The sequence below is a fragment of the Nicotiana tomentosiformis genome, chromosome 12, assembly GCF_000390325.3.
Source record: "Nicotiana tomentosiformis chromosome 12, ASM39032v3, whole genome shotgun sequence".
NCBI lineage: Eukaryota > Viridiplantae > Streptophyta > Magnoliopsida > Solanales > Solanaceae > Nicotiana > Nicotiana tomentosiformis.
The window spans coordinates 34089677-34101883 of record NC_090823.1 but is presented as its reverse complement, the minus strand read 5'-3'; the positions used below and the strand labels follow the sequence as shown (position 1 = coordinate 34101883).

General features: G+C 43.4%; 1 protein-coding gene across 1 annotated transcript; it reads left to right on the top strand.

The window, feature by feature from the left end:
- Positions 1-4026: 4026 nt before the first annotated feature.
- On the top strand, positions 4027-7652 carry LOC138902454 (uncharacterized). The gene is made up of 4 exons (XM_070190323.1): positions 4027-4191; positions 4786-4991; positions 5394-5675; positions 7130-7652. The coding sequence occupies exons 1-4, from the start codon at positions 4027-4029 to the stop codon at positions 7650-7652; spliced, it is 1176 nt and encodes a 391-aa protein (XP_070046424.1).
- The last annotated feature ends 4555 nt before the right edge of the window (positions 7653-12207 follow it).

Genomic DNA, 12207 nt, shown 5'->3' with positions numbered 1-12207 from the left:
TAGTTCGGGGTTTGGAAGGATTCGGGTTGAAATTGGAACACTTGATTCCTTAAGGTTGGCTTAAGAGGCCAAGTTTGACTTCGGTCATCATTTTGAGTAAATGACCTTGGAATCGAGATTTGATAGTTCCAATAGATTTGTATTTTAATTTCAGACTTAGGCGTATGTTCAGATCAGGTTTTGGATGACGCGGGAGCGTTTCGGCGCTTAATATCGAAAGTTGGTTCTTGAAGGCTTTAAGAGTTCTTTAAATTTGGTTTGGAACGTGTTTTGGTGATATCGAGGTCCAAATAGAATTCCGAAACCGGGAATAGTTCCGTAATGTAATTTAAGACTTTCACACAAAATTTGGTATCAATCCGAGTAGTCTAAGTACGTTTCGGTGCATTGGAAGTAAATTGAAGAATTTGAAGTTCTTAAGTTTGAATCAATTGGTTTTGGGGTGCGAATCTTAGTTTTAATGTTGTTTCGGGCATTCCGAGAGTTTGAGCGAGTCTGTTTTATGATTCCAAACTTATTGGTATGTTAGGACAGGGCCTTGGGGGCCCCGGGTTCCATTCGGATGATGCGCAAGTTGAGTTTAAAACTCAACAGGGCTGTTGGTACACCAGATCTGGTGTGCCCGCACCTGCGAGCCTTTGGTCGCAGGTGTGAGCTCGCAGGTGCGAGCCAATCCCCGCAGGTGCGGACCAAGGAGGGCAGCCCAGTTTCTGCAGAAGCGGAAGCACGTCCACAGATGCGGCCCAGCCAATTCCCCAGAAGCGGACACCTGGTCCGCAAAAACGGATCCGCAGGTGCGGCCTATGCACCGCAGGTGCGAAAATCGTTTGGGCAGTGAGGTTCATTTATTACGGGACTTAAGCTATTTTCATTCATTTTTTTCCACTCTTGGACGATTTGAGAGCTTCTAAGGAGGGGATTTCGACCTAGCTTTGTGAGGTAAGTAATCTCTACTTAATATGAGTTTAATACATAAATTATGGGTAGATTTTAACATAAAAATTGGTATAAATCAGGGGTTTAGATGAAAAATTTAGGGTTTGATAAAAATGAGATTTTACCACGAAATTGACCATGAAACTTAGTAGAGATAATATATTTATGTTCCTTGGGTTGTGGGTAACAACTTTCTTTGAAACTTTCTTGAATCCGAGCATATGGGCCCAGGGGTGAATTTTAGGAATCTTGAAATTTGGGTTGGGAAATCAATTTAATAGTGGAGATATATACTTTTGAGCATAGATTGATTGATTTATATAATGTTTGACTAGTTCTGAGTCGTTTGGCACCGAATTTGGAGGCTTGAGCACATTCTTGAATTGGGAAGTAGGCTTTAAGATGAGGTAAGTCTCTTTCCTAACTTTGTAAGAGGGAATTAACCTCTTAGGTTAACTAAAATCATAACATGTTCTATTTGTGGGGGCTACGCACGCACGACGTGACGAGAGTCCGTGCATAGCTACTGTTCATGCTTATGTCCGGGTAGATTTAGGCCTACACCATCATTTGCTTGTATCGTTCCTTGATTACACTTTCTACTTGTTGGCTTTCTTAAAGTGAAGGATGATAATTTCATATGTTAAAAGTTATGAGTTGAATTTCCTGTTATGAAAGATATTGAGGAATATTATGATAAATTGTGAATACTTGTGTGCAACCGCTTCGCAAATATATTCTGTGAGCGGAGTAAACCTTCCACTACTCTCATGGGAGCGGGCCGTTCCTCGGCAGGATTTATGGATATATATTATATGGTTTGGGCCATTCGACCTTCAGCAGTTCACAGTATATTATTATGTATATTTGGATCGGGTCGTACGTCCTCGGCATAACTCGTGCGTAGTGATATCGGAATCCCTTTTTATAATTATTACCATTTCACGGACTTGGAAGGTGAAAGGGATATATGAGTGCAATGATTTGTTTCTTACTTGAAAGAAGGATTTGTTTATTTACTTCATGTTGAGCTCTCCTATCATTATATATGTCATGCTGAATTATAACTTCATATTATCATGTTTTTGGCCCTTATTAGTGTCAAAGTCGACCCCTCGCCACTACTTCTTTGAGGTTAGACTAGATACTTACTGGGTACATATTGTTTATGTACTCACGCTACACTTCTGCACTTGAATGTGCAGGATCTAAGGCTGGTGCATCTGGTTATCAGTCTGGCACGCACGCTTGACTTGGACTTAGAGACCTTCCGGTGAGCTGCTTTCCGAGCCATTCTGCAGCAGCTGGAGTCTATTCTTTTGTTCATTTCTGTCTATTTCGTTTTCTAGACAGTAGACTGGTACTCTTTTGTATATTCTACTAGATTACCTACACACTTGTGACACTAGGTCTTGGCACACACACTAGTAGACTTATGATTTTGGGATTGTTACATGATTACGATTTGCACTTAATTTCTATCATTTGATTATGCTTAAAGTGTAAATTCTTAAGCCTTTTTAACAAATGAGAAAGTGTTATCCATTTAGTAAACTATTTAAACGGGAATTCACTAGTCTAATCAGTGTTGGCTTGCCTAACGACAACGTTGGGTGCCATCACGGCCTATTATGGAAATGGGTCGTGACAACATGGTATCAAAGCTCTAGGTTCACGTAGGTCTCACAAGTTACGGGAAGGTATAATAGAGTCTTGCGGATCGGTGCGGAGACGTCCGTACTTATCTTCGAGAGGCTATAGGATGTTAGGAAACTACTCTTTATTCATCTCATATCGTGTAGTTGATGGTATCCTAAGTTTATTCCTTCTATTCTCTCACAGATGGTGAGAATGCGTACGGTGGATGTTCCAAACCCGGGAGGAGATGCTCCTTCATTGCTAGAGGTTGAGGCCGGGGGAGGGCACCGGCCCGAGGTAGGGGACGGGGGCATCCTAGAGCTGCCCCAACAGCACCACCAGCGAATCTAGTGGAAGATCCCATTATTGAGGATCAGGGCGAGGTGCCTGCCGCAGAGCCAGCCTCGGTAGATTTCATGACAGCACCAGGCTTCTAGGTGGTCATGGGTCATATGATGCGGTTCATGGACACTATGACTCAGGCTAGTTTATTTCTGGTGGACCCTGCCACATCTCAGGAAGGAGGGGGAGCACAGACCCCTATTGCTTAGGCTCCTAGGCACGCAGCTACAGTAAATTAGACCCCGGGTACACTACTCGTGGCCGGTGCCCAGCCAGTAGCAGCAGTTGCGCCTGATCCTAGACCAGCTGCGGCCGGCGAGCCGCAAAAGCTTTTGGATAGGTGAACTAGGCTTTACCCTCCGGTATTTAGGGGTGAACGACATGGGGATCCACAAGACTTTATTGATAGGTGAAGGAACAGTATTCACAACATGAGCATATTAGAGTCTCACGGGGTGGATTTAACTACCTTTCAGTTGGAGGGCAGCACCCGTAGGTGGTGGAAGGCTTATCATCTTGGTAGACCTGCAGATTCTCCTCCTATGACTCGGGACCAGTTCACATGCCTATTCCTGGACAGCTATATTCCACCATCCCAGAGGGAAGAGTTGTGGTGTCAGTTTGAACGGCTCGAGGAGGGCCAGATGTTAGTGACCGAGTATGAGGCAAGATTTTATGAGTTATCTCGCCATGAACTTATGATACTTCCTACTGAGGCCAAGCGAGTGCAGAGGTTTGTCATGGGGTTGCACTCTAGTACTCATGCTAGCATGGCTCGGTAGATTGATATGGGGACTCCATATCAGTTAGTGGTGAAGATTACTCGCAGGATCGAGGGTTACCGTTAAAGAGGTAGGGAGCAGATGCAACGGGACAAGAGGTCCCATTTTTTCTAGAGAGTTTAGAGGTGCCCCAGCTGGGGGCAGAGGTCACTTTGGGAGGGGTCAGCCCAGCAGGCCCTCATATCTACCAGCACCACCCCCTCGAGGTGTTCCAGCGCAGCCCTATTTCAGTGTTGTGCCAGAGGGTTCTTACCGGCCACCGGCTATTCATAGTTCTTCTAGTGGGTACCCCAGTCATCAAGGATCTTCCAGTGCCTATTTCATTGCCATGCCAGAGAGTTCATACAGCCCACTAGCTATTCAAGATCCTTCTGGTGGGTATTCAGGTCATCAGGTTCAGACTTCAAGGCAACAGTCCACCGCTCTGAGAGGTTTCTATGAGTACGGGGATCCTAGTCACATGAAGAGACACTCCCCCAAGCTTCAGGGCAAGGTAATGCAGTAGGGTCAGCAGCCCATGATTTCAGCTCCAGCAGCCGCACCAGCCGCCCAGAGGTGGAGGGCATATGGGTAGGGGCCATCCTAGTGGTAGAGGTCAGGCAGGCAGGGGCCAGATAGGTGGAGCTCCAGCCAGATTTTATGCTTTTTCGGCCAGACTAGATGCAGTGGCCTCAGATGTAATGATCACAGGTATTATTTCTATCTGCGGTAGGGATGCTTCGGTATTATTTGATCCAGGGTCTACCTATTCATATGTATCATCTCTCTTTGCCCATTTCCTGGATATTCCACGTGAGTCTTTGGATACTCCTATTTATGTTTCTACTCTTGTGGGCGATTATGTGGTTGTGGATTGGATATATCGGTCATGTGTGGTCACATTCTTTGGTTACAAGACTGGAGCAGACCTTTTGTACTTGATATGACCGACTTTTAGGTCATCCTAGGCATGGACTTTTTATCTCCATATCACGCCATCCTTTATTGCCATTACAAGACTATCACTTTAGCTATGCCAGAGCTACCGAGGTTGGAGTGGAAGGGTTCATCTGTCAGTACATCCAGTCGGGTTATATCTTTTATGAAGGCTCAACACATGGTCGGGAAGGGTTGCTTAGCTTATCTAGCCTATGTTCGAGACACTACCGCAGAGACTCCGACGATTGATTCAGTGTCAGTGGTTCGAGAGTTCGCCGATGTGTTGCCTACTTACCTTCCAGGCATGCCGCCAGATCGTGATATTGATTTCTACATTGAGTTGGCTCCAGACACTCAACCTATATCTATTCCATCGTACTGTATGGCCCCGAAAGAATTGAAGGAGTTGAAGGAACAGCTTTAGGAGTTACTGGCAAAGGGGTTCATCAGGCCGAGTGTATCGCCTTGGGGTGCACCAATATTATTTGTGAAAAAGAAGGATAGGACTATGCGGATGTGCATTGATTACCGCTAGTTGAATAAAGTCACCATCAATGACAAGTATCTATTGCCGCGTATTGATGATTTGCTTGACCAGTTGGAGGGTTCTAGGGTGTTCTCTAAGATCGACTTAAGATCGGGGTACCATTAGTTGAAGATCTGGGACTCAGATGTTCCGAAGACTGCCTTCCGTACTAGATATGGTCATTATGAGTTTCTAGTGATGTCCTTCGGCTTGACTAATGCTCCAGCGACATTTATGCATTTTATGAACAGGGTATTCAGGGCTTATATTGATTCGTTCGTCATTGTCTTCATTGATGACATCTTGATTTACTCACGCAGCTCCCACGAGCAACATTTGAGAGTAGTGCTCCAGACTTTGCAGGAACAGAAGCTATATGCTAAGTTCTGCAAGTGTGAGTTTTACTTAGATTCTGTGGCATTCTTGGGGAATGTGGTATCAAGCGAGGGTATTAAGGTAGATCGCAAGAAGATTGAGACGGTACAGAGTTGGCCTCATCCTACTTCGGCGATCGAGATCAGGAGTTTCCTGGGGTAAGCAGGTTATTACCGCTGGTTTGTGGAGGGCTTTTCATCCATTGCAGCACCTTTAACTAGATTGACCCAGAAGGGTACTCAGTTCCGATGGTCCGATGATTGTGAGGCGGGCTTTCAGAAGCTCAAGACGGGTTTAACCACAACACCAGTTCTAGTGTTGCCTTCCGGTTAGAGGATGTATACAGTTTACTGCGACGCTTCATGCGTTGGCTTCGGTTGTATATTGATGCAAGAGGGGCGAGTTATTGCATATGCTTCACGTCAACTAAATGCCCGTGAGAAGAATTAACCTGTGCACGATTTGGCATTGGCCGTAATTGTTCATGCTCTTAAGATTTTAAGGCATTATTTATACGGGGTGTCTTGTGAGGTCTACACTGATCACCGCAGTTTGCAGTACTTTTTCAAGCAAAGGGATCTCAATTTGAGACAGCGTAGATGGCTTGAGTTACTGAAGGATTATGACATCACTATTCTTTATCATCCGGGCAAGGGGAACGTAGTCGCAGATGCCTTGAGCAGGAAGGAGAATGTATGGGTAGTTTGGCATTCATTTCAGCTGAGGAGAGGCCACTAGCTTTGGACATTCAACCCTTGGCTAACAGACTTGTGAGGTCAGACATTTTAGAGCCTTGCCGTGTCCTTGCATGTGTTGTTGCTCAATCTTCGTTATTAGGGTAGATCAAGGCTCGATAGTTTGATGATCCACACTTGGCAGTTCTTAGAGAGATGATACTACAGGGTGGTGCGAAAGAGGTTTCTATTGGCGAGGATGGTGTCTTGCGACTCCAGGGTCGTATATGTGTTCCTAATGTCGATGGCTAGAGGGAGAGGATTCTAGAGGAGGCACACAGTTCTCGGTATTCTATTCATCCAGGTGCTAGAAAGATGTATCAGTTCTGAGACAACACTATTGGTGGCGGATGAAGAAAGACATAGTTGAGTATGTTGCTAGGTGCCTAAATTGCCAGCAGGTTAAGTATGAGCACCAGAGGTCGGTTGGTTTACTCCAGCAGATAACTATACCAGAATGGAAGTGGGAACGCATCACTATGGACTTCATAGTTGGGTTATTACGGACCTAGCGGAAGTTCGATGCAGTTTGGGTCATTGTGACAGGTTGACCAAGTCGGCACACTTCATCCCAGTTGCCACTACTTATACTTCAGAGAGTTGGCCCAGATTTACATTTGGGAGATAGTCCGGTTGCACGGTGTGCCTGTTTCCATCATATCAGATAGAGGCCGTCAGTTCACTTCGCATTTCTGGAGAGTTGTTCAGAGTGAGTTGGGCACCCGTGTAGAGCTCAATACTGCATTTCATCCCCACACCGACGGACAGTCGGAGCGGATAGTTCAGATCTTAGAGGACATGCTCAAAGCATGTGTGATTGACTTTGGGGGATAGTGGGATCAATTCTTGCCATTGGCTGAGTTTGCTTACAATAACAGTTATCAATCCAACATTGAGATGGCTCCATTTGAGGCTTTATATGGTCGGCGGTGTCGTTCTCCCAGTGGGTGGTTTGAGCCCGGTGAAGCTAGGTTATATGGTACAGATTTGGTGAAAGATACCTTGGAAAAGGTTAAGTTGAATCAGGAGCGGCACCGCGCAGCACAGTCCAAACAGAAGAGTTACGCGGATCAGAAGGCGCGTGATGTGTCATTTATGGTAGGCGAGAAGGTCCTCTTGAAGGTCTCGCCGATGAAGGGTATTATGAGGTTCGGGAAGAAGGAAAAGCAGAGCCACAGGTTTATAGGCCCATTCGAGGTGTTGAGGCGAGTTGGGGAGGTTGCTTATGAGCTTTCTTTACCTCCCAGCTTATCAGGGGTTAACCCGATATTTCACGTGTCTATGCTCCGGAGGTATCACGCCGACCTGTCATATGTGCAAGACTTCAACACCATTCAGCTGGATGAGAGCTTGGGTTACGAGGAGGAGCCAATTGCTATTGTTGATAGGGAGGATCGCTAGTTGAGGTCCAAGAGGATTTCTGCAGTGAAGGTCCAGTGGAGGGGCCAACCAGCTAAGGAGGCAATTTGGGAGTCCGAGGAGAACATGCGGAGCAGATATCCACACTTATTCAACACTCCAGGTATGATTCTAGACCCGTTCGAGGACGAACATTTATTTAAGAGGTGGAGAATGTAACGACCTGACCGGTCGTTTTGCTTTCTAGAATCGTGTTCTCCTAAATAATGCTTCACATACATGCTTTTACTATTTTATGACTTGCGGGGATAGTTAGTTTGGGGTTTGGAAGGATTCGGGTTGAAATCAGAACACTTGGTTCCTTAAGGTTGGCTTAAGAGGCCATGTTTGACTTCGGTCAACATTTTGAGTAAACGACCTCAACATCGATATTTGACGGTTCCAATAGGTTTGTATGTTGATTTTGGACTTGGGCGTATGTTCAGATCGGGTTTTGGATGACCCGGGACAGTTTTGGCGCCTAATATCAATAGTTGGTTCTTGAAGGCTTTAAGAGTTCTTTAAATTTGGTTTGGAACGTGTTTTGGTGATATCGAGGTCCAAACGGAATTCTGAGACTGGGAATAGATCCGTAATGTCATTTAAGAATTGCACGCAAAATTTTCTATCAATCCGAGTAGTCTAAGTACGTTTCGGCGCATTGGAAGTAAATTGAAAAACTTGAAGTTCTTAAGTTTGAATCAATTGGTTTTGGGGTGCGATTCTTCGTTTTAATGTTGTTTTGGGCGTTCCGAGAGTTCGAGCAAGCCCGTTTTATGGTTAAAAACTTGTTGGTATGTTAGGATAGGGCCTCAGGGGCACCGGGTGCCATTCGGACGATGCGCAAGTTGAGTTTAAAACTCAACAGGGCCACTGGTGCACCAGATCTGCTGTGCCCGCACTTGCGAGTCTTTAGTCGCAGGTGTGAGCTCGCAGGTGCAAGCCAAGCCCTGCAGGTGCGGCCCAAGGAGGGCACCCCAGTTTCCGCAGAAGCGGAAGCCCGTCCGTAGATGCGGCCCCAACCGGCCCAGCTAATTCCGCAGAAGTGGACACCTGGTCCGCAGGAGCGAATCCGCAAGTGCGGCCTATGCACCGCAGGTGTGAAAATCGTTGGGGCAGTGAGATTCATTTATTACGGGACCTATACCATTTTTATTCATTTTCTTCCACTCTTGGGCGATTTGAGAGCTTCTAAGGAGAGCATTCCGACCTAGCTTTGTGAGGTAAGTAATCTCTGCTTAATGTGAGTTTAATACATAGATTATGGGTAGATTTTAACATAAAAATTGGTAGAAATCATAGGTTTAGATGAAAAATCTAGGGTTTGATAAAAATGATATTTTACCACGAAATGTACCATGAAACTTAGTAAAGATCATATATTTATGTTTCTTGGGTTGTGGGTAACAACCTTCTTTGAAAATTTCTGGAATCCGAGCATATGGGCACGGGGGTAAATTTTAGAAATCTTGCTATTTGGGTTGGGAAATCAATTTAATAGTGGAGATATGTACTTTTTAGCGTATATTGATTGATTTCTATAATGTTTGACTAGTTTTGAGTCGTTTAGCACCGAATTTGGAGGCTTGAGCGCATTCTTGAATTGGGAAGTAGGCTTTAAGATGAGGTAAGTTTCTTTCTTAACCTTGTAAGAGGGAATTAACCCCTTAGGTGAACTTAAATCATAATATGTTCTATTTGTGGGGGGCTACGCACGCATGACGTGACGAGAGTCCGTGCATAGCTACTATTCATGCTTATGTCCGGGTAGATTTAGGCCTATGCCATGATTTGCTTGTATCGTTGCTTGATCACACTTTCTACTTGTTAGCTTTCTTAAAGTGAAGGATGAGAATTTTATATGTTAAAAGTTACGAGTTGAATTTCCTGTTATGAAAGATATTGAAGAATATTATGATAAATTGTGAATACTTGTGTGCATTCGCTTCGCAAATATATTCCGCGAGCGGAGTAAACTTTCCACTACTCTCATGGGAGCGGGCCGTTCGACCCTCGGCAGTGCATAGTATATTATTACGTATATTTGGATCGGGCCGTACATCCTTGGCATAACTCGTGCGTAGTGATACCGGAATCCCTTTTTATATTTATTAATGTTTCACGGACTTGGAAGGTGAAAGGGATATATGAGTGCAATGATTTTTCCTTACTTGAAAGAAGGATTTGTTTATTTACTTCATGTTGAGTTCTCTTAAAATTATATATGTCATGCTTAATTAGAACTTCATATTATCATGTTTTTGGCCCTTAATAAGTGTCAAAGTCGACCATTCATCACTACTTCTTCGAGGTTAGACTAGATACTTACTGGGTACATGTTGTTTATGTACTCACTCTACACTTCTGCACTTGAATGTGTAGGATCTGAGGCAGGTGCATCTGGTTATCAGTCTGGCGCGCACACTTGACTTGGACTCAGAGACCTTCCGGTGAGCTGTTTTCCGAGCCATTCTGCAGCAGCTGTAGTCTTTTCTTTTGTTCATTTCTGTCTAGTTCTTTTTCTAGACAGTAGGCTAGTATTCTTTTGTATATTCTACTAGATTGTCCACACATTTGTGACACCAGGTCTTGGCACACACACTAATAGATTTATGATTTTGGGATTGTTAAATGATTACGATTTGCACTTAATTGCTATCGTTTGATTATGCTTCAAAGTGTAAATTCCTAAACCTTTTTAACAAATGAGAAAGTGTTATCCATTTAGTAAACTATTTAAACGGGAATTCACTAGTCTAATCAGTGTTGGCTTGCATAATGACGGCGTTGGGCGCCATCACGGCCTATTGTGGAAATGGGTCGTGACAAAAGAGTAATTCATTAAATTAATCATAGAACCTATGTAATGTATATATAAGAAATATTTTAATAAGCTTAAAATAGTAAGTATATTTGTAATTACATAATGTTAATACTACGCGATTAATTTTAAAAACTAATACTTAATTAATTTGTAAAAAAATAAGAATTTGTTACTAGAAAACACTTTTAAAATATTTATGATAAAGTATTAAGTATAAGTAAATTAATTTTAAAACGGAGGGTCAAAATTGGCCGTCAACAGCTGTCCCTCTTTGACCGGTGACGATAAAAGAGTTTTCATGCAGAGAAATTGAACCAAAGCCAATTCTGTCCCGACTTTAGGCATGTATTGCAAGAGTGGAATGAAGATTATGAATTGCAGAATTGAGTTAAGGAAGAATCTCAGAAGATTTTTGGGAAAATTTTGGAGATATTGGGGCCAAATTCTGGCTTTGAACGACTTACATCCTTGGGCTTAACGAGGATCAGACCTTATGTAGTTCTAGAGTGGAGACTTTGGGGAAGCGGCACTCGCAAAAATTGCCCCAGTATCGTATTATGATGATACGACGAGATAGAGGGTTAGACACTCATGATAGCTTGAGTTTGCGGCTTAAATTGAAGGATTTGACAATTTTGAATCTCACTGATAGTCTTGAACTTGGATCTTTGGCTTGCTAATAGGTTGGCTATCCCCATAGCGTTGTGGTTCAGTCTGCTGCTAAGAAAAGTTCCATGCTGCGGTATTTGTTCCTACAAAACAAATGAAATATACGCATACCAAAATATTGTGATGCAGAATATATTAAGATGTGATGTACATGATGCAGGAATGATGATGCTTGGCTGCCAACGAGCCGGTATTTGGGATCAGGATGATGGGACACTTGATCTTAACTCGATTTGTTAGTCGGTCTATGTACCGCAAATGTCGGAGAATACGAAAATTATCTCAACAAAAAAAATGGTAGTATCACATCTCCACCATAACTTCATTTTTTCAGCGAACAAATAACACAAATTCGTATAAAACATGATCTTGAGCCCATAAGAACCATATAAGTATTTGAAATCACCAACACGCAGCAACCCACGTAAAGGGCAAAAGAATTTCAAAACTATAGCCTTTTCCCCTCAAACAAATTTGAGACAATATATATGGCATCGTCAGAAATTGGAGTTATATAAACTGAGTCACGTTACATAAGATATATAGCATTTTAGATCAAGTTTTCTATGAATCTGTGTAATTTGTGCACTGAAAAAAATGGAGTAGTGATTGGTAGAGTGCGTCTGTTGGGAGAGCTTTGCACTGAGAAGTGTCTCCGCTTGTTGGGAGAGCTTGATTTATAGAGTGTGTCTCCACTTGTTGGGAGAGCTTTGCACTGACATGTAAAGTAATTTTCACTTGGGAGTGATTGACTAAACTGTGATCATGCCTGAAGCTACATGTGCAAAATGTTAAAACATTCAAAGTAATAATAAATGAAATAAAAGCATGCCCAAGAGATACTCTTGACTGCGGAGCTAAGTTGCGGCCATCGATTGGCAGAACATCGGTGACGAGATTTGTGACTGTCTATTCTGGCATCCGTTGTGGCAGAGCAGCGATGCAAGTTGCATTGTTTGTGAAGTTTTTCAGTTTGCTATATACAAGGCTTCGATTGGCGAATCCGACGTTCGATTTGTGCAGCGCGCTCCGATTGATTGAGCTGACAGTTTGTTATATACATGA